Source organism: Ictalurus furcatus, chromosome 1, assembly GCF_023375685.1.
Source record: "Ictalurus furcatus strain D&B chromosome 1, Billie_1.0, whole genome shotgun sequence".
NCBI classification, from domain to species: domain Eukaryota; kingdom Metazoa; phylum Chordata; class Actinopteri; order Siluriformes; family Ictaluridae; genus Ictalurus; species Ictalurus furcatus.
Window position 1 is genome coordinate 13,531,823 of NC_071255.1, and position 27,174 is coordinate 13,558,996.

The window sequence follows — 27,174 nt, forward strand, 5'->3', positions numbered from 1 at the left end:
CAATGACTTTCTTCAGTTTACTGTTTATGTCAACATTACCGTTTATAAAAAGTAATGCATAAATACTATTATATAATATAAACTTATAGCTTATATTATATATAAGTATTTATGCATTATTTTTATGGATGTACAAAAAGCACTGAATTAAACTACAGTTATAAATGAATAATATATATTCTGGTGTGTGTGTGTGTGTGTATTGGGTTCTTTTCAGTCTTATATAATTGGACAAACAGTTGTGTAAACTTTTAGTCAATAGTTTATATTTGTAACGCTCAGTTTGTGTATTTTATTTTAAATGAATGAAAAAATGGTACTGAAAGTTTGCCCCGCCCCCATCAGATTATGAAAATAATCGCTAGTTGCAGCCCTAAACTATGATGGTCGTTGGCTTGGATGCCGCTTACAGAACATCGTTATAGGTGCACCTTACGCAATCTTACCACAGTTGCATGCTTCAACTGTGTGTTCTTACGTGGAACACACACACACACACACACACACACACAATTAACATTGACATGTCATCCATGGTTTCCCCCTCAAAGTGGAATAATTTCACAACTAAAAACTTTCTTGCATAAGACTTGTATTTGTTTTTCAAGACTATAACATGTAACAAAACAGTTACAAAATACAATATGTACAAATATTGATTTTAGATATATTTCAAACAAAAAGTAAAATGAGTGCATGCATTGACTTTGGTAAATGAAAAGTACCATGTTAAATATGACAGCTCAAAATGCTTGCACAGATCGAAAACCCCTTTATTCACCTTATTTACACTTAGGCACACTGACATACAAGCAGCAAGGTCCATTTTGGCAAATAAATATGTGCAGAAAGTTTAGTCTAATCTGGAATCATGTATACTTTGCATATTGTAGACCCCAGGCATACAGTGTCCTCAGGGACAAAGTGCAGAACAACTCTATACTACATTCCTAAATTCAAAGCTCTGTTAAGTCTTTCACTTTCACAAAAAAAAAAAAAAAAGCCACACAAGGTAATCGTAGTGCTTGTTAGTAAGTAAGAATTAAAGACCACACACACTTTACACTGAAAATGGAAACTGCTGGTTGTGATCTAAATGCCAAAATTAAATCATGTCAATGGTCACAATGGAAACTTTCCACAAAGACAATGACATACAGTACTGTAAATTTTTTCAGAGTACAAATTCTCGTTGCTTGTAAGCTTCTGTTGAAATTCCATCATCGAGAGGAATCATTATTCAGGAAACCTAGAGAAAAGACATACAAACATCAGCTTGTTTTGTGTCTCTGCTTTCACCATGGCCTGGTGCTAATGCTAAACAGAAGAGATAGGAGAACAAATCATGAATAAATATCAATTACACATGAACAAAACTTTTCATCCCTGTATACCAAGAAGTCAAACAGTTTGCAGCCATGAACCCCTTTAACCATAGAATAAATTTTATAAAAGTAATCCAACTATTCAATATATATACACTGATAAGCCATAAGATTAAAACCACTGACAGGTGAAGTAAATACCATTGATTACCTCGTTTCAATGACACCTTTCAAGGGATGCAATACTGTATATTAAGCAGCAAGTGAACAGTCAGTTCTCGAAGTTGATGTGTTGGAAGCAAGAAAAAATGGGCAAGTGTAACTATTTGAGCGACTTTGATAAGGGCCAAATTGTGATGACTAGACATCTGGGTCAGAGCATTTCCAAAACACCAGGTCTTGTGTTCCCGGTACAGTGCTTAGTACTTACCAAAAGTGGCCCAGGATGGACAACCTGTAAACGAGCCAAGGGGTCATGTGCGCTAAGGCTCATTGATGTGCTTGGGGAGCAAAGGCTAGCCCATCTGATCCAATTCCATCGAAGAGCTACTGTGCCACAAACTGTTGAAAAGTTAATGGTGACTATCATATAAAGGTGTCAGAACATAGGAACATGACAAAAATATCAAGGTGTTGACTTGGCCTCCAGATTCCCCAGATCTCAATCTGACGAGAATCTGTGGGATGTACTAGACAAACAAGTCTGATCCATGGAGGCCACACCTTACAACTTACAGTACTTAAAGGATCTGCTGCTAACGTCTTAGTGTCAGATACCACAGCACACCTTCAGAGGTCTTATGTAGTCCATGCCTTGCCGGGTCAGAGCTGTTTTGGCGGCACAATTGGAACCTACGCAATATTAGGCAGGTGGGTTTTAATGTTATGGCTGATCGGTGTATACAACAATAATTTGGCCACTTGTTGGAGCCAAACAGCTTTTTATTCCTGAGTTTTACACCGACAGCCCCCATGAGATCTAATCTGACAGTATTTAAAGTGTTTTTAATTCAGTTTTATTCTGTGTATATAATGCTTTTAACAACAGGTATTGTCACAAAGTGGCGTTACAGAAGTCTGGACGTACGTTTATATTTAGTTCCCTGAAAAGCAAGCCAGAGACGACATTCAATTCAACTCTAAATCAACCAATAACTTTAAGAAATCAAAAATAAATCCAACAATCGGTTGTGATTTTCTCTGCTGTAACGAAATAAAAACCGAGCAAGAGAGAGCGAGAGAGAAACAGTGCTGTAACCCATCTGAACCATCACGGTCACTTGCAACGGTCACTTAACATCAGCTGTCAAGTACATGCAGGGCAGTCGCCTAGGGCACAAATTAAATGAAGGGTTCTGCTGTAAGCCTTTAGCTAATTAATGGAAAATATAAAATAACCAAATCTAAGGACATTTTCACACTTGCTCAAAATACTCGAGTCCTGACTCAGGAATGATTTGGGGCTTGTTGAGGGAGGAGATAATAATCGTATAGAAGAATTTCTTCTGAACCATGGCTCAACTACACAATTCCTTATTGCACTCAGGTTTGAAAAATGGTTGGTACTAGGCTCATCCATTGTTTCTTATTATTTTCCTTTGGCACCAATAGTCAAGTGATGAAGAGCAACACTTTTATTTTATTTACACAATGCATGGAATGTCATTGTGCAGGAATACCTGAAAACAAGGAGCTTTTCCACAATGCTCTCAGTCCTATGAATGTCTGGTTTTGTCAGATGTGACAAGACCACACGCTCTCTTCCCCCCCAAATGCTACTCCATAACAACCATAACTCTTTTCCCAGCGTCACAAAAGTAGGAACAGTAATGTGACAAATTGAACTAATCAGCATGCATAGCTTCCACACCTGGTGCAGACCGTGCCGCAGTTCAGTCGAAGGCCACCGTTTTCAAGAGCACCAGGAAGAGGATCTCTGGACTACTACCAGACTTGAAAACAATGTTCATACTTCACCAATCATACTGACTCAAAAAAAATAAAAAAATAAAAAACTCAAGTGTGCAAATGACCTAAATTTACCTTACAAGTAAATAAGGAAAAGAGCAGCGCATTTGGAGTCTCTCATCTGTTGTACAATAAATGGACTGATTAGCATCATGGACAGATGTTGAAATGAAACGACTATTTTAACTGTACATTTTAAAGAACAACAAATAGAAGAAAGCTTTGAGCTACACGAGCCCTCATCACTACACAGAAACAATTCTTCTGAGAGTTATTAAATGAGCTGGAGGCAACAAAAGATGAGTACTCAGTTCTAATGCTTTTAGATCACATTGCAGCTTTGATACAACTGATCATGCTATTTTAATTTATAGTCTCAATAAATAGGTTGGAATTTCTGGATGTTTACTCATTGTCACACATCGTGACGGAGCAGAGATAAGGCGGATGCAAGTGCAGGATAACAGTTGTTTATTTGTAGAGACAGGCAGGCAGACAAATCCAAAACGTGATCCAAAACGTAATCCATAAACATGCAAGAGGTCAGGCGATTGGCAAACAGGCATACACGGGGCTAGGCAGGAATCTAGGTCGATAACCAAAACAAGACACGAACTAGAACGAGGGACTGGAAGCGGAGAATCCAGCACTAACTTATGACTATGACTATGACGCGAACTAAACTGACGCTAAACATTTACTTACGACTTATTAATCTTCCGCGTTGTGTGCTGGGAAGCGCGCGGTATATATGCGGACATGATTAGCGTGTAAACTGCTATCAGCTGGGAGCAATACAGACCCACGTGAATTCCCAGCCAATGACGGAACAGGGAGGAGACATGACAAACATAAACAAAACACACGTGTCCCAATGTCACTACGGTCGACAGCGGAAAAGCAGGTGCTCGCGCATTTGCGCTTAGAGCACACTGCTTCAAGGGGGAATCGTGACAGAACCCCCCCCCCCCCAAGGGCACTCCTCCCGGAGTGCCATGAGTCATCCCACTTCATTGGCGGCCCCGGCCCCCTGGGCTGAATGTCCCAAGCAGAGACATGAAACTGCACGGTGTTCTTGGCGGCGTAGGGAAGCAGAGCGACGACCTCAGCTGGACAGGGAGGCTGAGCAACGACCTCAGCCGGACAGGGAGGCTGAGCGACGACCTCAGCTGGGCATGAGGGCAGAGCGACGACCTCAGCTGGGCATGAGGGCAGAGCGACGTCCTCGGCGGAGCAGGGAAACAGAGCACTGTACTCGGCGGAGCAGGGAAACAGAGCACTGTACTTGGCGGAGCAGGGAAGCAGGGCGACGTCCTCGTCGGAACATGAAGGCAGAGCGACGTTCTCGGCGGAGCAGGAAGGCAGAGCGACGTCCTCAGCGGAGCAGGGAAACAGAGCACTGTACTCGGCAGAGCAGGGAAACAGAGCACTGTACTCGGCGGAGCAAGGAAGCAGGGTGACGTCCTCGTCGGAGCATGAAAGCGGAGTGACGTCCCCAGCTGAACTGGGAGGCAGAGCGAAGTCCCCTGTAAGGCCAGGGAGAGGAGCGTGGGTCTCCGTGCGGCCAGGGAGAGGAGCGTGGGTCTCCGTGCGGCCAGGGAGAGGAGCGTGGGTCTCCTCGAAGCAGAAGGGGGGAACGCTATTTGCCATGGAGCAGTGGGATTGAGCGACGACCTCAGCTGAACAGGCGGGCTGAGCGACGACCTCAGCTGAACAGGCGGGCTGAGCGACGTCCTCAGCTGAACAGGCGGGCTGAGCGACGACCTCAGCTGAACAGGCGGGCTGAGCGACGACCTCAGCTGAACAGGCGGGCTGAGCGACGACCTCAGCTGAACAGGGAGGCTGAGCGACGTCCACAGCTGAGCAGGGAGGCTGAGCGACGTCCACAGCTGAGCAGGGAGGCTGAGCGACGTCCACAGCTGAACAGGGAGGCTGAGCGACGTCCACAGCTGAACAGGGAGGCTGAGCGACGTCCACAGCTGCACAGGGAGACTGAGGCTCTGAGGTCACTAGGTGAACCTTGGGCATGGGCGGAGCTTGTCGGCAGACTGGGGCGTGAGCGGAGCTTGGCTGTGCGTGTCAGCAGACTGTGGCGTGAGCAGAGCTTGGCGGTGCGTGTCAGCAGACTGTGGCGTGAGCAGAGCTTGGCGGTGCGTGTCAGCAGACTGTGGCGTGAGCAGAGCTTGGCGGTGCGTGTCAGCAGACTGTGGCGTGAGCAGAGCTTGGCGGTGCGTGTCAGCAGACTGTGGCGTGAGCAGAGCTTGGCGGTGCGTGTCAGCAGACTGGGGCGTGAGCAGAGCTTGGCGGTGCGTGTCAGCAGACTGGGGCGTGAGCAGAGCTTGGCGGTGCGTGTCAGCAGACTGTGGCGTGAGCAGAGCTTGGCGGTGCGTGTCAGCAGACTGTGGCGTGCGCAGAGCCTGGCGGTGCATGTCAGTGGGTTGAACTGGGGCAACCGGGTCGGTAGACTTGGGCGTGAGCAGCATTTGGTCCTTAGGCTGAGATATTAGCAGAGCTTGGGCCTCTGAGCCTGGAGGCTTGGCTTGGGCGTCAGAGCCTGGAGGCTTGGCTTGGGCGTCAGAGCCTGGAGGCTTGGCTTGGGTGTCAGAGCCTGGAGGCTTGGCTTGGGCGTCAGAGCCTAGAGGCTTGGCTTGGGCGTCAGGGACGTGAGACTTGACCTGGACCTTCCTGACTGGAGGCTGGACCTGGAGCTCAGGGACTGGAGGCTGGACCTGGAGCTCGGGGACTGGAGGCTGGACCTGGAGCTCAGGGACTGGAGGCTGGACTTGGATCTCAGGGACTGGAGGCTTGACTTGGATCTCAGGGACTGGAGGCTTGGCTTGGATCTGAGGGACTGGAGGCTTGGCTTGGATCTCAGGGACTGGAGGCTTGGCTTGGATCTCAGGGACTGGAGGCTTGGCTTGGATCTCAGGGACTGGAGGCTTGGCTTGGATCTCAGGGACTGGAGGCTTGGCTTGGATCTCAGGGACTGGAGGCTTGACTTGGAGCTCAGGGACTGGAGGCTTGACTTGGAGCTCAGGGACTGGAGGCTGGACCTGGAGCTCAGGGACTGGAGGCTGGACCTGGAGCTCAGGGACTGGAGGCTGGACCTGGAGCTCAGGGACTGGAGGCTGGACCTGGAGCTCAGGGACTAGAGGCTGGACCTGGAGCTCAGGGACGTGAGACTTGACTTGGATCTTCCTGACTGGAAGCTGGACCTGGATCTCAGGGACTGGAGGCTTGACTTGGATCTCAGGGACTGGAGGCTTGACTTAGATCTCAGGGACTGGAGGCTTGGCTTGGATCTCAGGGACTGGAGGCTTGGCTTGGATCTCAGGGACTGGAGGCTGGACCTGGAGCTCAGGGACTGGAGGCTTGACTTGGATCTCAGGGACTGGAGGCTTGACTTGGATCTCAGGGACTGGAGGCTTGACTTGGATCTCAGGGACTGGAGGCTTGGCTTAGATCTCAGGGACTGGAGGCTGGACCTGGAGCTCAGGGACTGGAGGCTGGACCTGGAGCTCAGGGACTGGAGGCTGGACCTGGAGCTCAGGGACGTGAGACTTGACTTGGATCTCAGGGACGTGAGACTTGACTTGGATCTCAGGGACGTGAGACTTGACTTGGATCTCAGGGACGTGAGACTTGACTTGGACCTTTTGTTGGAGCTCGGCGGGTGAGCCCACCTCGTGGGGCTCAGGTTCGAGCTCTGAGGTCACCCTGTCGGTCCCAGGCTGGGTCTCTGCACGGGCTCTCCGGTGGAGTTTCTTATGCTCCCGCCAGCTGCTCTTGAAACATTCCTGAGAGCAGAAGAAAGCTTCCTGGAGGCCCAGCTTCCTGCAAGTGGGACATTGAAGCGGAGTCTCTCTCCCGCAGCCCTCGGTCATACATCTCGGGGATTTCGCCCCCGTGTTGGCCGGAAACTGAAGTGGATCGCAAGTTACTGCCCTGTCCATCTCCTCATAATAGAGGTTGAATGGGGGGTCCACCTGGGGCTGTCCATTGACTCTCCACCCCAGTAAATCAAGACCACGAAGTTGTCCAGGCTGTGAAAACTCCTCCATAAACAGCTCTGTAAACTGAGTGACAACATGGAGGGCTGGCGACCCAGCACTCACCAGCTGCTCCGCCCAGTCATGGGCCGGGCCGCAAAACCTGGACACCAGGAACCCGATTCACTCTCTCTTAGTAGGCTTGGGAACCGCCAAGCTGCAGAAATACTCCTGGCAGCTGAAGAGAAACTCCAGCGGGTAGCTCCCCAATCCCGCTGTCTCTGGCGGCAATTCAATGACGTACCTTTGGGGAAATTGCACGGATGAAAAATGCGGCCAGTAATCCGAGCGTTCCCCGATGCGGTATTGTCCTACGATTTTCCTGGTTGCTGTGGCGTGCCCTCTCTCTAGTCCTCCTGCTGCATCCATGTTAGGGCGGAACAGTCCCGTTCCCGTTCACAGAATCGTGACACTCATGAGTAAGGATCTTTGGATTGATTTATATCAGGGGTGTCCAATCTTATCCACAAAGTGCTGGTGTGGGTGCAGGTTTTCATTCCAGTTATGCAGGATCCTTACTCATGACTAAACATCCAGTGTGGGCAGTGGTAGCTCAGTGGTTAAGACATGGGACTACTGATCAGAAGGTCGTGAAGTCAAATCTCAGCGCTGCATTGAACAAGGCTTTCTGTACTCCAGGACTGTTTGGCTGATGTTAAGACCTGGCAGTCGTGGAGCTTCTTTATAGCCGAACTCAAACAAAACTGAAGTCATTTTCATCTGCCAAAAAAATTCTCAAACTTCCCACACTCTTACCTTAGAGCTCTCATATTTTATGCTAGACTGCCTGTAGAAACCTAGGAGCACGTTTGGATTCAGGTCTGAGTTCTACAAAGCACGTGAAGAACGTGGTTCAGTCTTACTTTTCCAGCTCAAAAAAATCTCAAAACTGGATAAAGTCCATCTTCTTCTAACACAGAGAAAATTATTCATGTTTTTATTTCCCCAAGGCTCGATTTTAGTAATGCTCTTTTCTCAAAGAGCCAAGCTGCAAAGTGTTACCCCAATCGTGTTACCCCAATCTTAGCCTCCTTACATTTGCTACTGTCAGCTTTAGAATTGATTTTAAAACGTGTTTAATAACTTAAAGTGTTAGATGCTAGACCTCTAAGCACACCTAGTCTAGGTCTGCTAGCTATTCCAGAGTCCCATCTGTAGACTAAAGCTGACCGCAGCTTTGCTACAGGGCCTCAAAGCTGTGGAACAGTCGCCCTACCAATATTAGATCTGCTGCTGCAGTCTCTGCTTTGAAATCTAATCTGAAAATTTATCTTTTACAGAAAGGCGTTTCCCAACAGGTAAAGCTTGGACTCGCTTATTGAAATGAACCCGTTTTATTAGACTGATAGCACACTTAGTCTGTGACCTTGTGAACCAGTATCAGGATGTGTTTATTGATAAAGACTTCAAAGCACTTCTGTCAGTCGCTTTGGATAAGGGTATAGGCCAAATTCCATAAACGTAAACATTTATTTATTTATTTTTAAGCACCTCAGCTTTGCTTCTTAGCACTTTCTGCTGTCCAGTTTTAGACTATTTTAATTGTGGCTTTATTTCTTATGATTACTTTATGTCCTTTTCTATTTTATTATTCTATATGACATTTTCTCTGCTTAATTTGTATATTTTATATGTTCATTTTTTTTTTTTTTTTACATTTTACTGAAACAATCATCTATTTTTGTGTCTATGCTTATTTTCTATTATATTTTATGTTATTAATGTATTAATTTTTTAATCTGATGTGCTTATTTATTTTATCTACCGTTTGCCCTTTTCTGATGCTTTTGTTATTCTGCTTGTCTTTTTCTGCCATTGGAAAGCACTTGCTTAAAAAGTGCTATATAGGTAAATGTATTATTATTATTATTATTACTTTGAAGCCTAAAATGAAAAATGGGGCACCCTATAGCCTTAGAGACTTCACAGACACACACAAATAACAGCAAAGCTGTGCTGTTTGTGAGAGGGCATATGTGGTGCATTGCAATCAGATGTCTTTGTAATTATAATATTTGTGAGTTCCAACCGTAGAATTTCATTCATTCATTCATTCATTCACCTTCAGTAAGCACTTTATCCTCATCAGGGTCATGGTAAATCAAGAGTTTCTCCTGGGAACACCAGGCACCAGGCGGGAATACAGCCTGGATGGGAGACCAGTCCACCACAGGGCACCATGCACATATACGTTCACACGTAGGAGCAATTTAGAATCGCCAATACACCTACCAGCAGGTGTTTCAGGAGTCTGGAGGAAACCGGAGAACCCAGAGGAAACCCCAAGGTGGGATGTGAAACTCCATATAGACAGTAACCCAAGCTCAGGATTGAACCAGAGACCCCAGAGCTGTGAGGGAGCAACGCTACCTGCTGCTTTCAAGCACATATTTGTATTCATATAAATGTACTTACATGTTCCCTTTAGCGCAGTTGTTGCCAATCACGTTGTTTGAGTCTGGTTCCCTCTGTGAATAGGTGAAATGACAAATAGACAATGAAATTTAAAGACATATAGACGTACATATAGAAACATTATGTGTGTGTGTGTGTATATATATATATATATATATATATATATGCCTCCATTAATCATAAAGAGCAGCCTACCCCCTTGTCCAGAACTATTGGGTGATCTGGTAGAAAGTCTGGTTTTATCTTTGCCATTGGTGAATTTGCCAACTTTATCAAGAAGTCTCTGCTGTATGATATTCTCTCTATCAAGAACAAAAGAGCCCAGCTTTACTCTCAAAGAATGTCTAACCTAAAAATGCTCATCAAACTATTCAGCTCTGGACACACTCTACTATTATTAATCAAGTCCTCTTCGCAGTGTCATGTTACCATGCTCGCACTATGCTGAACATATACCACAGTGCTGTAGAATTCTTGAATCTGATTGGTATAACAGTAGCTCTTACAATAGTCCCAGCTGTAATTCAAATTCACAGGTTTCTATTAACGTCTCGGGTGTTAGTGCATTGTAACTAGGGTTGGGCGATAAGTAAGGGATAATCCACGGCTAGGTATGCGTTACGACGTGGAGGCAAAGAACCACCTCGGAGGGCATTAAAATCGTGTACCACACACCTAGCCGTGGATTATCCCGCTTATACCATGGTCACTTGCAAGCACTAACAAGTTAAATCTGTCATTGATGTTTGCAGCGTTAGTTATTTTACATATGGATCTTTAGATCTAGAAGTCCACCTGCTCTAAATCATACACAAAGATAAAGTAGTGCTATAAGGTTACATTTATTTGAATGAATTATAGTAAATGGTTATTAGAAAAAGAGAAAGAGCGAGTGAGCAAGCGAATGAGCGAGAGAGAGAGATAGAGAGAGAGAGAGAGAGACTGTGCGTGTGTGAAGTACAGCATCTGTTTACTAATAATGAAGCTGAGAGTTTAACTGTACGTTACAATGGTTACAGTGGTTTATAGGCAGCGCATTAATTTAGAACGGTGATTACTCTGACCAGAACTACCTGTGGTACACACGGTTTTAACCCACACCTTCCAGCCAATCAGAACTGAGTATTCCGACAGAAGATGGTATAAGACAAAAATATCAAATCATATCACGATACTCGAAGACATTTCAATGATACACGATTCATATCACAATATATAATTTAGCTAACAAATGATCTGCAAAACAGCAGTAAATCAAAAAAATGGTTAAACCGACGATTAGACGATACTTTTCTTTAATGCCTACAAACACCAAGATTAGGATCAAAATATTAAAATATTCAAAATATTATGTCAAATCAACGGCATCCATTCAGTACAATTTCATTTGTAATGATTTAAAAACGTCGAAATTACATCAACATACCAACGATATCTCAGGAAAGTGTATCGCGAAACCATTTATCACGATATTGATATAATCACCCAGCCCTAGTTTTAAGTTTTCCACCATGTGAAAGCATTCAGGACTTTGTGCTTTCCAGTTCCTTGGTAAGATGCCAAGTTGCTGCTTTTTTTGTCTTATTGACTTCAAGAAAGAGGGAAAAAGAAAGGCTGGTGAGGGTGACTGTTTGTAGCCGCTATAACATAGCAGGTTTTCAAGGACATCTCAGAACATGAAATGTAAATATAAAAGGGTAGAAAGCAGTTGTTCATTGATAAGTTAAAAATTGTAATCGTTGGCAAATTGCTGTGGTATAAGAGGAATAAAGCACTTTCAAACATAGTTATAGGAAAATAATCCACTTTCAGTTAGATTATTCGGCTATAACAGCACACTCTTTTGTGTTTATTTTAATAACAGAAAAATGACCGAATACCTGAAAAATGACTCCTACCTGGTTTGGCAGCTGCTTGACTTTGGCTGTGCCGCATAAGTAGTTTATAAAAATGCTCCACTGTTATTGTGTTTAGCTGAAACAAAAACAACAGGTTCTCTGCTGTTACCAAAGGGTTACCAGGAAATCCAGATACAAGTGAGAAGAAAGTGACACACTGTAACTGATCAACTTCATGATTTACAGTATTTACAGTATGTGGAACAAAAACACAGCCTTACTGCTCTTTCTGTTGGCTTCTCCACAGGCTCAGCCACAGCATCTGTCTGGAGCACTACACCCATAAACAGCACACAACTTAGAATAAAGGCATACAAAAGTGTTCACTGCAACAGAACTGCTCAGGTTAGGCAACTAATAAACCGTGATAGATGTCGGGAAAAATACTTTTCCAGCATGTACTTAAAAAAAAAAGCATTAGCTTGCTCCAGAGAGAACTGAATTGTTGTTACCTTGATTACTATTTAGTCTGCGCAGTGGCCTTGCTGGCACCAGATTTCGCATCCTCCTTGTGGAGACCTCCATCATTCTGAAGAAATAAAATATCCTCGTCATGACAGTCATGTTTAAGATTTATGATAAACTTCCTTACTCATAGCTAAATAAACCACTTTGTGTGTGTGGCCATTCATCAATATTATTAACTTTATTAATGTACATCATCAAGTCAAACTGAACCACTATGTAACTTATTTTACATAAGGAAGAAAACACGCTTGCGTTTAGGAAAATAATCAACGATGAAGTATTTTATTCCTCTTATACCGCAGAAGTTTGCCAATAACATCATGCTTTTTGTCTGTTTAGAGTTATATTTAATGTCGCGGAACGTTTTCCTTCACCGGGGGGAAAATAAACCTTCAGGACTGAGGCTTTGCGCTTTCCTGGTAACATGACAAGCTGCAATTTTTGTATAATCATCTTTGTATTATTAAGGAGAAAAGTGAAACTTGTAAGAAAATCTAAGTGATAGCTGGAACTTATTTTGCGACCGTTCCACAACATTAAAACTGAACTATAAACAGATGACTTTTTTTTTATTTGCTAGCATTACGAATAACACTTATAATAAGGAATAAAACACTCCAGCAAAATGCAATCGAGTGTAAATGTTTGCATACCCTTTCAATGAAATCTACCAGGAACGTTTTGTAAAAGTTCCCTCATTATCACAAGTAATAAAGATAGCCTCAGATGTATGGTAATGGTCACAGCAAACTACTTGAGAGGTGGAGACTATCTGAATGTTTCAAGTCTTCATGAATTTTAAAGGTAAACCTGTATTGACCATGAAAGTCATTAGTCACCTTATAAAGTTATGTCTAAGTTATTAAACATTTTTTGAGCATGCTAATAAAGATAACATTTGACTTAGACTCACTTGCTATAACAGTTTTTTTAGTAGGAAAACACAATTAACTGAAACTCTTTGCAGATTAACAGGCATATCTTTTTCTACCTAGAAACAAGGTTGCCAGGGTAACTGTTTTACACCCAACTGGGCTAGTTTTGGAACAAGGTTACAGATGGAAAAAGTAAGTCAACAGTTGGCATTTTCTGAGCGAGTTAAAAAAAAAATCTGTTGCGGCTGCCCAGATCTGGTTTTAAAGCAAAGGACTGGAATTAGATCTAATCCATTTCCACAAGAATAGGCTATGGCAAACAAGGGGAAATGTAAGTGATGATAATGTACACTATATTACCAAAAGTTTGTGGAAACCTGACCATTTCACCCATACGTTTTTCTTCCCCAAACTGCTGCCACTTAGTTGGAAGCACACAATTGTATAGGATGTCTTTGTATGTTGTAGCTTTACAATTTCCCTTCACTAAAACTAAGGGGCTCAAACATGTTCCAGTATGACAACGTCCCTGTGCACAAAGCCAGGTCCATGACGACATGTGGCCGGTTGCACTAGTTGGATGTACACCTGATTGTAAGTCTAGGCTGGGCATGAAATGCGTAGAATTAATACTTGTTGCACCATCTAGGCGTAGTGCTACGTCTGAGACTAAATCTTACGCCTAGTCAAAGGTAGATGTAATGTGAAAATAGTCTTGACTAGTTTCCAAGGTGAAAATAAAAACCTTTACACAATGGTGCATTTAACATTCAGGCTACATGATCAGCAGGCTTTCAGGCGTGAACGAGTAATGACAGACCGCACCAATCCTCAGGATATATATGGAGATAGAGAACTTTTGTATTGTTTCACTTAAAAAAGGTCTATTTTTTCTTCACTTCGTGAACTGTCAGACTTCCTGATCCACCCTCTGATTCACTGACTGCCCCTGCCAGACCTCTTGTTTTTTCTCATTATTCACAGCATTGTTTTGTGTGCATACTAAAATATGCATACACTTACTATAGAGTTCGATCATTTTTCTTGCTTCACAATCTGAGTAATTTCATTTTCATTACTTTGGCTCCAGAGTCATTTTTAATCTATTTGTTGGCACCAGTAAATGTAAGTTTGTAATCATTGCAATGTGAATCGCGTGGCACCTATCACTGCGATAGAAGGTGACAGCGTAGACGACGTGCATCGTCTACACTGGGCTTAGCTGTGCCTAGTCGTAGTTTTAGATGATGCAATAGGTGTAAATATTTATTGGTCCATACAGGATTTTGCTTTTTTGTAATTGTTGCAGCCAAAAATGCTTGATTTTGCTTTTTCAAAAATTTGTGATGCAATTTGCGAGTTTTTTGTGCTTTTTTTTGTGGAAAACTACTTGAATTTGCAAAATTGCACCTGCATGAAATTGTCTTTCTCAGTAATGTTTGTTTTTAAATGAGACCTTTTAGCTGTACTGATGTTTGAAGCACACGAATCAAAGGGAGCTTTGGCCACATGCGCATTGTGATGACATCACATGATGTGCCTTGGCCCAAATCTGTGGAAAATCTGCTGTAATTTTCAAAAATTGCTTGATTTTGCGTTAATTCATGCAATCACGAAATCCTGGAGGGACTGATTTATCACATGGCTGGGCATAGCTAAGCCCGGCACAGGGCTTACACCAAACTTTTTTCTTTTACATCCAGCTGGTGCAACTGGCCACTGGTTTCCAAAGGAGTAAAATAACTAGGGCTGGGTAAAAAAAATATCGATTCTCCGATTTTAAACGATCTTCAATTTAATGAAACGATATTGATTTGGGAAATCCCCAAATCTATTCTTAATGCGCATGCTTTACTTGAAAGGATTTTAATATTAGCTGTAGTCCGCCTCTCGTCCTGAACGTGAAAACGGTTTTATTTCTTAAACTTGTTTCAAGTTGTTAATGAATTTCACTGTTGCACATTTACAATGTTTTTACTTTACAGTAATGTGCAGTGTGCAGTTTGTGTCTACCTTCTGTGCATTGTATGCACATATTTATGATTTCTTGTTACTCAAAGTAAAAGTAAAAAGGAATTAAACATAATTGTGTGTGCCCTATTGTTAATGTAAATGTTTATTTCAGTAATATAGCTAAGTAGGAGGGTTTCAGTTACCAGCATTTATATTAAAACATGGATTCCATGTCTGCAAAACTAACATTTTAAATGATATATTGATAACTAATCATTACTGGATCGAATTGGTCGCAATACCCAGTCCTAAAAATAACGCAACCGCACTGAAGTCCTCACCACACAAATCCCCACATCCATGCTCCAAAATCCAGTGGAAAAGCCTTCCCAGAAGAGTGGAGGGTTAACAACAAAGCTGAGAACTAAAGTTATAATGGGATGTTCAACAAGAACATATGAGTGTGATGGTCAGGCATCCATATACTTTTGGCTATACAGTGTACCTACAATGTACAGAACCATTTCTGTTTTGGTTCTGAGATTTGGAAAGAGAAAAGGGGTATTGTCCAGTGGATGGATGATGGCTGTACTGGATGATGATAAAAGGAGTACTGTAGATACTGCATATCAGACATGAACGCGCACCAAAGTGACAATGTTTCCTTTCATGAAAATACATAGGAAAAGAAGAAAAACACATCTCCACTTTTTCCAGTGCCTGGTTTCAGATCTTATTGTGCTTTTTTTTTTTTAAAGGAAAGTTTTGAGGCCTAGTAACCCTACACAGAAACCAAGTTGGGGTGCAAACCTTTGCTATAGTGAAGGGTAGATAAAAGTTACACAAATCTGCTATTGACAATTGTGTACAGAATACACAATAATCCATTAAGGAATATAAACTTTAATACCCATGAACGCAAATCTGAGAAATCTGGCATTACAGGGATAAACGGTCTATTTAAATAAATATGATGCAGTGGTCTGACCACCTGTCCCACTTATGAGAGAATACAGTTTGGTTCACTTTACCTGGATGAAATATATTTGGTTCTTTTGTTCATTTACAGAAAAGAAAAGTAGTTAAATCAGTTCAGCGCCTAGATGTTAGCTAACGTTCACTTCTTTCCCCGGATTTCATTTGAAAGCTCGGGCATCGCTGACTGATAAGAGCTCCACACAACTGCCATTTCAAAAGTAAACACACAGTAATACTATTTTAATACTATTTCATTTATGGGAATATATATATATATATATTTTAATCACTCGTGGCTGTAGGTCGACATCTTACAGCTTAAAACACAGCCAAAAAAATTAAATATTTTATCCAGTGATGAACCGCTCAGAAGATGAAAATAAGTTAGCAGCCCATGGCGTGTTCGTGGCTGATGCACTAACCCGCTAGCATTGAAAATGTAGTGTTAGCAGTTTTAAAAAATCAATTAATACCATGCTATCAACCAACATATACTATGAAAACTGTATAACTTTTTAAGTTACAATAATTAAACTGTCATCGCTGTCTTACGTGATGCTTTACGTGATGCCTTTCTCCAACAGTGCTCTCTCTCTCTCTCTCTCTCTCTCTAAGGTCTCTCGTACTACATACTAACCAACTATGTAGTATCTTCAAATAGTACGATACAGCGTGGCTCAGCGTTTTTAACGCCCTATTTAGTACGGTAGTGTAGTGTAGTGTAGTGTAGTGCGCAATTCCGGACTCAGCACCACGGATCATCCGAAACGGCTCTGACATGACGGTGCACTATGAAGGGTGTTCCGGCTATCATTTCAACCCACTATATAGGGAGAAAGGTGCTATTTAGGATATAGCACCGGGAAGCCGAAAAAACGAACTCAGAGCGCTTCAAACTTGATGAGATAATCTATTTAGGTGCTGCGTAATAATTATAATCTTCTTTTAAATACGAATTTAATTGACAAGTGTAAAAGCACGGTACTGTTCGTATATAACCGGCGAGTGTTCCTTATAAACACATATAAAATGATGTCTGGTCCAATGCTACTGCTTATACTTTTATACATCGTCGGTTTAGTTGTTGACATGAGCGTGGTTAATATTTCGTTTTAGTTTTCCATTTGATTTTAGGGTGCTCTGAAGAATAACGATATAATAATAATAATAATAATAATAATAATAATAATAATAATAATAATAAATAGCCACAGTATTAGTTGTCCCTACACAAGTGCACTATCACCCTAGGGCTTGGGAAAGTGACGTCATGACCCAGTCTCTTACCAATGATCCGCCATTTTGGTCAGTGAGTAGCCTGGTCAGATAACCAGCCTAGATAGCAGACTATGGCCAGCCGTTTTAGCATTTAATGCCCCTGGCTCTACTAGTCGTAATTTAGTTTAGACTAGTCCAAATTCCAATTACAGATATCTATTCTGTAATTTTGACTCGTCATAATTGACATTAAAGATATCTACAACATAATTATGACTAGTCATAATATACACTGAAGATATCTACGATGTTATTTTGACTAGTCATATGCTTCCATTTTGAATATATTTTTCTGATATCTACAAATGAGTTTTGACTAGTAGAGTTTGTAACTAAAGAGATCCATCATTCATTTGTACTATGTATAATTCTAATTAGAGATATCTCATTGAATTTTCACTAGTACAAAATGTAATGAGATATCTGTATTTGGTTTTTGACTAGTCATAAATTAAATTTAAGATATCTTAAATTCCTCATCATTAAAGATATCCAAAAATACATTCGAGATATCTGAAACTAACATATAACTAGTCAAAATACAATTATAGATATCTTGAATTTGATATATGTCTAGTCCAAACTTAATCAAAGATATCTTGAGTTTAATTTATTATTAGTCCAATCTTGTTTAAAGAAATCTATAATGTAATTATAGATATCTCAAATGGATCTCTGACTAGGGTAATCTTTATTCATAGAGATCTGCAAATGTCATTCTGACTAGGACAAAATCTCAATAGACATATCTTGAATTAACACCCTGACTAGTCGAAATTACTTTATAGATATCTAAATTGTGTATTCAAATCACCCCGTTGCTAAGCCCAACCTCTCCTTTTCTAACCACTCAATTAGTGCAGTTCGGACAAAGACAAATTAAAATCTATATACCAAATTAAATATGCCTATTAATCTGAAAAAAAAATGACTGTGCAACAAACTATGGGCCAATATAATGTTATTAAATCAGTATATTATAAAGCTTGAAGAAATATTAATCTACAAATTGTTCGAACAGAGAAAAGGCCATTGAAAAGTGCCATCAACCCATAAAAAATTAATTTGTCTGTTTACAGTTCATATTTTGTATCACACGCCAGTATATTATGCACCTTTAAAATATCAAAGAAATAGCGACTCCAAGAGGCCAAAAGGTTCAGAACAGCAGCCGCCATGATCTCCAAATCCCACTCAGGCGTTACTAGGGCAAAACTCAATTCGGATATCTGAAAATATCATTTTTGACTAGTCAAAATTGAATTGGAGAGATCTCTAATTACCTTTGTGTATGTATGACGCGTCAACTGACGATACTATGACGTCATTAAAGAGCTCAAACTGAATTTTGACTAGTCTTCAATCAGATTTCTTACTAGTCAAATTATAATGAAATATATCTATAATTATCATTCTGACTCGTCTAAATACAATGGTAACTATCTAAAATATATTTATCTATATCTAAAATATAATTATGGATAGTCAATCCAAAGTTTTATATGCTAATTCCGCTTGACACGCGCAGACTTCCATACAGTGTGTCCGTGTGTGCCATTATCGTAGGAACACGTGGTAACTGTGGTTAAAAGACAAAGAAAGAAATAGATCATTGGAAGTATGCACTTTTTTTCCAGGGATTTCAGGACAGCGTAACAGATATTACGCAATAGGGTAGGCGTGGCCTATTTTGATAAGCTGCACAGGTCAACGATCATGCGCAGTTTGGGAAGAAAAGCCATTTGCTGCAGAGCTGTCTATGATCACAGGGGTTTTACATTCACTCTGCTAAAACTTCAGATACCTGTCCGTGATCACAGGGGTTTCGTGCCAAATACCCTTTTACATCTTTAGGCGTCATAGGCAGCCGCCCTACCGCCGTCCACTGAATCAGTACCGAGTGACATTTAACGTTCCCCATGTCTCTTATTGCGGCAGAAAAGTTTGTTTAGTCAAAGTGGTTTGTTGGCGCCCCCTAGTGTCGATGTAAATAAGCGGCGCAGCCTTGTGTGCAAGGCTGTATCGGCCTGAGTGCACCACGACACTCTTCACCGGTTGTTGTTTTTTTTTTTTTTTTAATTAAATGAAAAAGTACATCATACTTATCAGTCATCACCGCTGGTGTGTCTGTGTGACTGTGAAGTAAGTGTGTGTGAGTGTCAGTGAAGATGATTTAGTTTATTTACAGCATTATGAACGATAATGCTCACGGCATAATTTTTGCTGCTGATGTGTTACTGGCGGTAGCAATCAAGAGTGTTGAGATACAAAATGAAACGACAATCGGGAGCTCAATTTACAAAAAAAAGAAGAAGAAGAAGAAGAGGCAACGCGTGGAAAAAAACAAAAACAAAATTAAGCTTATTACACTTTCTATATAATGTCATCTTTGTGGTCTTAAATTTTTTAAGTAATGGATTTACAATGAAGACCGGGATTGGTTGACTTCTGTCCAACTCATTAAAAAGCTCATGGTTAAGCATACCACGGACGGATTTTTGCTTCCGTAATAAAAATATAGATGTGCAGTATCTGAATGTTTGACTTGTGTTAATAAAAGTTCAAACCTGTTCAGTTGATGAAGTCACACACCCTGATAATTTATGCCAACAACAAACCCCACCCCAGGCAGTCTCCCCTAATATATTTAGATAATAAAGATGATTATTACTAATATTTACTAGGCTACTTATTAGTAAGACTGTGCTGTCCGCAAGTAACAAGCTAGCTATTTAAAAGCAAAGCCAATGTTTTAACTGGCTAGCACTGACTGAGAGTACAGTAGTTCTGCAGTAACAAAGAACATGTTCTATTTTTTATTTTAAAAATCTTAGCACTTGCTTTGTATTGCCCATATAATAAGGTAAATTTGTGTTTATATTCTTTTTTGTGGCTATGCATATCCAAGATGGCTATTTATTTGTAAAAAAAAAAAAAAAAGTTTTATTTTATTACTTTTTATAATTGAAATAAATCAAATATTATTGAGTACGAGAAATTAGGTTTTTTGGTTGTTGTTTTTTTTTGGGGGGGGGGGGCGTTGAGGATAAATCTAGTCTAGGGCACCAAACGGGCTAGGACACCTGAAACAGAAATGATTCGTTCATCTCTCGAGTCTTTCGAGTTCGAGTCATTCGTTCATCACGTGGCCGCCTCACTGCATTCAGCCTAATGGGGCGGTCACGTGATGAACGAACGATTCCGAAGACTCTGGACGTGAACCAATCATTTCTGTTTCCGGGGAACAGACGTGACAAAAGATAGACGACTCGGATCAGTAGGTGAGGTGAATTAACAGATTGGATAGCCTGAAGACCAGCTAAGCCATCAATTAATCATTTCTGTTTCTCATAATTCGGCCTTGGCTGCATTATCATTTTAGCATTAAAACATTAGGCATTAGCCTATAGTTTATTTTATAGTATATTAAGTACTAAATGTGTTGGGGAATTTAACATGTAACATTTTAATTAGATTCTGCTGAAATTCATTCATTTTGCTGAAGGAGATTCAAAGATCCGAGTCAGCAAAATGATCCGAACTTCCCATCACTAAAGTTTTGCCCTCAGTCCGGCCGAGGGGGCGTGTTCCGGCGGGAAAGTGACGTCAATGCATACCCTCTATTCGGTGACCTGTATTTATTTTTATAAGAAACGCCCATTTTACGTCGTGGTACTGAAACCCCTAGAATTGAGCGAATCAGAGAAGCAGCCTAGCTAGCAGACATGCTTCCATACAGCGTGTCCGTGTGTACCATTATCGTAGGAACACATGACAGCTGTGTTTAAAAGACAAAGAAAGAAACAGATAATATGTGCATATTTAATGCTTAAATATATACTTATTTGAACTGCCAATAGCTCAATGTAGCAAAATCACTGTGGAGAGCAATAAAGGTGTTGTGAAGTTAGCTGTACATTGGTTCATACCCGTGTTATCACATTTGGGCTTCCTGTACATATACAGGTACACAACAAAGGCTTTGAGTGACTTCAACTTTTTAATAATAAAAAACAAAAAGAACAGGTACACTAGATATAAAACAGTGTCTGGAAACGTAAGAACAGGTAACACACCCAGAGTATTACTCCACTCTGTTTGGGAGTTCATATGGATTAACACCATCAATAAGATCAATTTTTTTCCACACTATTTATTTGCTTCATTACAACACTTAAGACATTTTAATAACACTGAGCTGCAGTAATATGAAAGTAATGCAACTTTTACTTTTATTCATTTCCATAAAAAAGGAACATAATTATGGGTTTGTGTCAACCATAATAAATGAAGCCAATAATAATAATAATAATAGTAATTCAGTGTACCACACATACAGTATGTGTTCCCATTTTGGCTCACATTTAAATTATTTAACGGAACACAATACAACATAATAAATGCATGCAAATAATCACCATGAATATTAACAGTCACCCATGTGATTTTCTTCTATATGCACCACTGCTCAACTCCTCACAAAAACCAGTGGATCTCTTTGCTGTAGAGGGGCCTGATGAAGTTGCTGGTCATGTGCAGGCAAAGGGTCACATCATCTCCTGGTGGGATTCAGGACAGCCCCAAGTACTCGGGATGAGATCAGGACAAGGCAGATGGCGGTCTGCTGAACCCTCATCCAGTTTGGAAACAGTAAACGTGCTTTACTCCTACGCGAGTCTGAGCAAAGTTGCTAACTGAAGCTAAAGTAGATATAACAGTCTACACTCACCGGGCCACTTTAAAAGGTGAACCTTTGAGCATTAACTGAAGCTATTGTATCTGCAAGATTTTATGCATTACATCACTGCCCCATGAATGGCTGATTAAACAACAGTAGGACTGAGCAGGGGTACACGACTTCCTATTATAGTGATCAGTGAGGGTATATTTGATATGTAGGGTTGAACAAGCCAGATTATCCCTGCTTTCCCCTGATCATTCAAGCATTAGAATATTAGGCTATGCCTTGAGTAATCGGGTCAGCAAATTTGCCACCTTTGAGCAGAACGTTATCACATTTCTATTTTGTTTTTCATTCAAGCTTTTCAGGATGTTTATCACTGAAGTTAGGTGTTGTACTTTTTGTTTAGTTTTTTACTCTCTGTTGCCTGGGACTTTAAATAAATTACCACCTTCTACATAAAACACAAACTAGTCTCACACCAGGAAATGTTGTGTTACTGTTTTTTTTTCATCAGTATACAGTATACACATGTATCAAGTAAAATGACAAGTAGCATGTACGCATTCCATCTTAAATCAATAATACAGACAGTGGCTTCAAAATCAACATGATCACCATACATATTTACATGTGAACAAATTAACCTTTTTTCTCTCTCTGAAAGAATGTTAATGACGGACAGAAAATTGATTTAAATCACCCATTACTGTAAAATGGTAATACAATATACTAACATAATTATTACCATAAAGTTTCTGAAAGAAATAAATTACACCACAAAAAAATCCACTGAAATTAATAATGAATTTAATCTTTCATGTATTCCTCCTTATAAGGGAAGAAAAACAGTTGAGTATTAAGAATTATAATGAGCAAACAAACAGCTGTCTTAAGAAATGCCCAAAGACTCTCATTCTACACAAACACAATATTAATTTTCCTCGTACCAATGGGTCTTCCATTTAATTCTTGGACAGCAGTGACTGCCTCACTGTGGCTTTCAAACACAACAGTTGCAGTGCCTGTAGGTGCTCCATTCCTATTATACTGCAACGAGACAGACCCAGGAATGACTTTGTACCCATAGCAGAAGTCATAGATTTCATCAACCCTTATCTTAGAGGGTAGATTGAGCAACCTGACGTATGTTGGCCGATTAAGTTGTTGGTCAGGTGGTCCATATTGATGAGAGTCAGGACCATATGGCCCCTGTCCATAAGCATCAGGGTTTTCAAAATGGTCCAATGGACCACTATTTCCAGGGACATAGTCCTTTTTCCAGGACATAGTAACATCTGGAATTACATCACAATTGTCCTGATACATTTGGTCATTAATGAAATTTGGCTCACCGCCGTATTTTGGTGAGTTCCTCTGAAGGTTCCTCTCAGGAATGCTGCTGTTGTCAATACCAAATTCCTTCATCTGAGCCCAGGTGATGCATTTCAGCATGACCACCGAGCCAAGAAATCTTCGCCCATTCAGAGACTGTGCCATCACTGCCTCCTTTTCTGTCTGAAAAATCACCAAAGCCTCACCAAGCCCAGTTCCTCGTTCATCATAGAGAAGGATAAGCCTGTCCTCTGAAAGCTGGAATTCATGGAAGAAGTCCATGATCTCTACTTTACGGACATCAAAAGGCAGGTTGCGAACATATATGCACCGTCTCTCAGAGTCATGAGTACTCTTTTGTGAATTTTCAGATGATCTGGATCTCCTATGGTCTTCTCTTGGTTTATCAGTAGATTCTAGTAGAGTGGCAATCTTTTCTTTGGAGACAGGAGACACATAAACAACACTGTGCTGAAATGTTTCCTTGTGGTGAGCCAGGCCAGAACAATAGTCCTTTAGATTCTTGAACACCACAATAGCTGACTTGCTCATATCACTATTGTTATCCACAAAAATACTGATTTGGTCATCTGTCAAAGACACAGGCTGGAGTAAGGCTTTTATATCTCGCTTTTCAACTGAATATGGGAGGTTTTCATACAACACACCAAACTCTTCACTGGAAGGAGAATGTGACCGATGACGAATGGGAGAGCGAGATCTTGTGCGCTCTAAGGTATGTTTTCTCTGACTTGCACCTTCTGGTTTAACCGAACCCCCTGATTTGACCCACTGATGTTCTGAGGCCGGCATTACTCTGATGTAACGTGGTCCAATGTATTTTCGATCCCTCTTCAGACCTTCAATGGCATCCTCTCTGGTTCGAAATTTGACCAAACCACATCCATTAAACATTCCATAATTGTTTCGCATAAAAATTAGGTCATCAATTTGTACACCATCAAAAAAGACACGGACATCCTCCTTAGTTGCTGAAAATGGCATTCCAGACAAGTACAAATAGACGCCATCTCCATCTCCATCTTTCTTCTGAATTCGAGAGTCATTAGGAGAAGTTAGAAGAGGTCTGTTTCCCATGTTTTGATTATCTCCTCTTCGCATATCTACTTTCATGTCCTCATTCAGTGACATGGGTCTCCCTTCGACTGCTGGTCTTTTGACAACCTCCTTGTAATTCCTCCTGTTATTTGGTTCTGATTTCCTTGTGCTTTCCTCAAGAACCTTCTGCATCTCTGACCTGCTACTCAAAAGCAAGTTGACTGGAGCGCCTTTAATGCATCCCCCTGAGCGAGTCATCGCTCGTCTTGCATCTTCATCAGATGCAAAAATTATGAACGCTTCCTCAAGTTCTCCGCCAATTATATGAACCCCACCATCGGGTATTCTAAGGCCAGTGAAGAAATTGCGAATGTCCTCAGAACCAGCTGTGATTCTAAGTCCCTGTAAGCGGATGACCACCGCCATGATGGCACACACAACGGCACCTGCAGACAAAAGTACACATGATAGTGTTATCTCCATCTTGGCCATGGTCCACCATGTCACAATATTCAAGGTCTTCCATTTTCCAAAACCAATGCTTAATAATGGACCACAGAGCGATTAACATATGTACACAGAATAAATTATGATGCCAACCGCGTGTTACTTAAACGATTTCCTGTTCTCAGTAAGAAAGTTACTTGATCCCTTGTCTTGTCCTCCACAATAACAGCACTCCAGTTCTCATGAACAACTTTAACCAAACGTGCATCCTGAGCAATCCAACATTCATTCCTTACGAATTCCTCATGATCATAGCATCTCAGTCACCGCTGACATCAACAGACTGTTCGGTACATTATAAGACAACCACACTAATCAAATCCTTCTGTAAAGTCCACTCAAATGACAGTTTACATCACATTATCATCCATTTCTACAACAAAATCGGAGTCACGGTCTGACGTTCACCAGTTCCACCACCAATTCTGAATCTTCATCCGAGATTACGTCAATCTTCTCCAAATCACTTCACTTTCTTTCTAACACATCAGACTTACCTTTCAATTCAAAACACCTTAATACCACTTTTCAGATACCAGCTCACATAAGCATGTTCTCCCAAGGCCCGGGACATTATCTGGTGCAAACGTACAACTTCTTTCTTAACCGCCAAGAAGGGAATTTTCGACGTCCTTATGAGGTACACGCAGAGAAAAGGTCGACCAGTTTTTCCGTGAATGAAAGTTAGACATTCATTCATTCATTTATCTTCAGTAACCGTTTTATCCTGGTCAGGGTTGAGGTGAATCCGGAGCCTATCCCGGGAATACCGAGTGCAAGGCTGGAATACACCCTGGATGGGACACTTGTCCATGGCAGGGTCATTATGTACACACACATTGAAGCAATTTAGTGTAACCAATACACCTACTAGCATGTTTTTGGGAGGTGGGAGGAAACCATAGAACCCAGAAAGAACCCATACGTACATGTGAAACTCTGCAGACAGTAACTCAAGCTGTTCGGGACAATGGAAAGTGAGACAAGTATTCAACATGACACTATTTTCCCGAACAGTCTCCACAAATAATAATAATTTAAAAAATAAAATAAAAAATAACAAAATATAAAAGTTTCCATGTACTCGTGTTACTTTGCCAACTGGAGAAAACAGAAACCAGCTTCAAGAATGTATTCTTGGTTCACACACACACACACACACACACACACACACTCACTCACTCACTCCAAAAAAAAAAAAAAAAACTCGCTCGAAACACATGAAACATATTAGCCAAGTTGTTTCGTGGTGACAAAGAAAATACCGCCACGTCGCCTTTAGCCAAATAACAGCTTACATAATACCGTTACAGGACACGGTGGATTCCTAGAACTGTTAAAACCCCCAAACAGATGTGATAACATACCAGGAAAACCACAAAACAGATCAAGATTATATTCCGGGATGTTATATGAACTGGTTAGCTGTATTAGAAATGTAAAGGCTTCACACCAGAACAATGCTAGACATGGCCGCCATGATGACGCACATACAAAGAATCAGAAGCGCAATACCGGATCACTTACACGAGCTGCAACGGACCAAACACCTTATTTAGCTTATAAACCACTGCTGTACTCGCTTAACCGGATGAGCAACAGGCTGTTGTTGTTGTTTTGCAGTTTAGTCTTTTTTTTCTTGACAAGAATCCGTGTCAGTAAAGCTGCCCAGCACCGAGCTAACAGCTAGAGGAGAGTCTTCTTGCTCTACGCTAGTTGCAGAACCAGAGCTGCTCCACTTACCGCCATCTACAGGACGGAGGGCAACAACACAGGGTGTGTGTTTGTGTGTGGGGGTAAAATGAAAGAAAGCTGGAGGTGAAGTGTTACGGTGCTGTCGGGGATTTCAAATGAATGTATTCATAAAATAAAATAAAAATTAAGAATAAAACCCAGTAGAGAGTATTTAAGTCTCTCGGGATACTCACACGCACAAAGTCAGTGTAAATGTTGTACTGCTGCTCAGGACTGTTAACAGTGTTTACACTAATATGGCATTTGTGCTGGGTTTAGCATATTGTTTGTTTACTTGTATAGTTTAAAGGTCATTGTATAGTCTATATTTATTTCATTTATTGACACTGTCACTGGATCTGTACATACTCATAGCACTGTCATACTGTATACGTTATATAGCCAAACGTTTGTTGACGCCTGAATGTCACACCCATATGTGGTTCTTCTCCAAACTGCTACCACAAAGTTTGAAGCACACGGTTGTACAAAATGCCTTTGTATGGTGTAGCATTATAATTTCGCTTCACTGGAACTAAGGGGCCAAAACTGACACAGGGCATAACATGCCCTGTGCACAAAGCAAGCTCCATGAAGACAAGGTTGGCATGGAAGACCTCGCGTGATCTTCTCAGAGTCCCGACCTGACTT

General features: G+C 41.1%; 2 protein-coding genes across 4 annotated transcripts; both read right to left on the reverse strand.

Moving 5' to 3' along the window:
- Positions 1-64: 64 nt before the first annotated feature.
- On the reverse strand, positions 65-16,707 carry gra (granulito). Of its 3 annotated transcripts, none has more exons than XM_053627230.1 (7): positions 16,482-16,701; positions 12,108-12,184; positions 11,877-11,929; positions 11,656-11,731; positions 9,953-10,059; positions 9,758-9,810; positions 65-1,249 (listed from the first exon to the last, which is right to left on the reverse strand). In XM_053627230.1, exons 2-7 carry the CDS (start codon positions 12,181-12,183, stop codon positions 1,237-1,239), a joined length of 378 nt encoding a protein of 125 aa, XP_053483205.1. In that variant the 5' UTR covers position 12,184; positions 16,482-16,701; the 3' UTR covers positions 65-1,236. The 3 variants fall into 3 exon arrangements, 2 of the variants coding, with proteins under 2 accessions (XP_053483205.1, XP_053483196.1); XM_053627221.1 differs by lacking the exon at positions 16,482-16,701 and adding an exon at positions 15,983-16,117; XR_008386144.1 differs by lacking the exon at positions 9,953-10,059 and having other exon boundaries at positions 16,482-16,707.
- A 4,320-nt stretch (positions 16,708-21,027) lies between these two features.
- On the reverse strand, positions 21,028-26,506 carry rbm12bb (RNA binding motif protein 12Bb). The gene is made up of 2 exons (XM_053627247.1): positions 26,317-26,506; positions 21,028-24,728 (listed from the first exon to the last, which is right to left on the reverse strand). Exon 2 carries the CDS (start codon positions 24,706-24,708, stop codon positions 22,807-22,809), a length of 1,902 nt encoding a protein of 633 aa, XP_053483222.1. The 5' UTR covers positions 24,709-24,728; positions 26,317-26,506; the 3' UTR covers positions 21,028-22,806.
- Positions 26,507-27,174: the final 668 nt, after the last annotated feature.

Excerpts from the sequence above, each read along its gene's own strand:
- gra (XM_053627221.1), bottom strand. The coding sequence starts at position 16,014 with ATGAACAAAAGAACCAAATATATTTCATCCAG. Across the intron at positions 12,185-15,982 it reads ACCAAATATATTTCATCCAG|AATGATGGAGGTCTCCACAA; the intron begins GTAAAGTGAACC and ends TTATTTCTTCAG. Across the intron at positions 9,811-9,952 it reads CAATAGTTCTGGACAAGGGG|AGGGAACCAGACTCAAACAA; the intron begins GTAGGCTGCTCT and ends ACCTATTCACAG.
- rbm12bb (XM_053627247.1), bottom strand. The coding sequence starts at position 24,708 with ATGGCGGTGGTCATCCGCTTACAGGGACTTAGAATCACAGCTGGTTCT.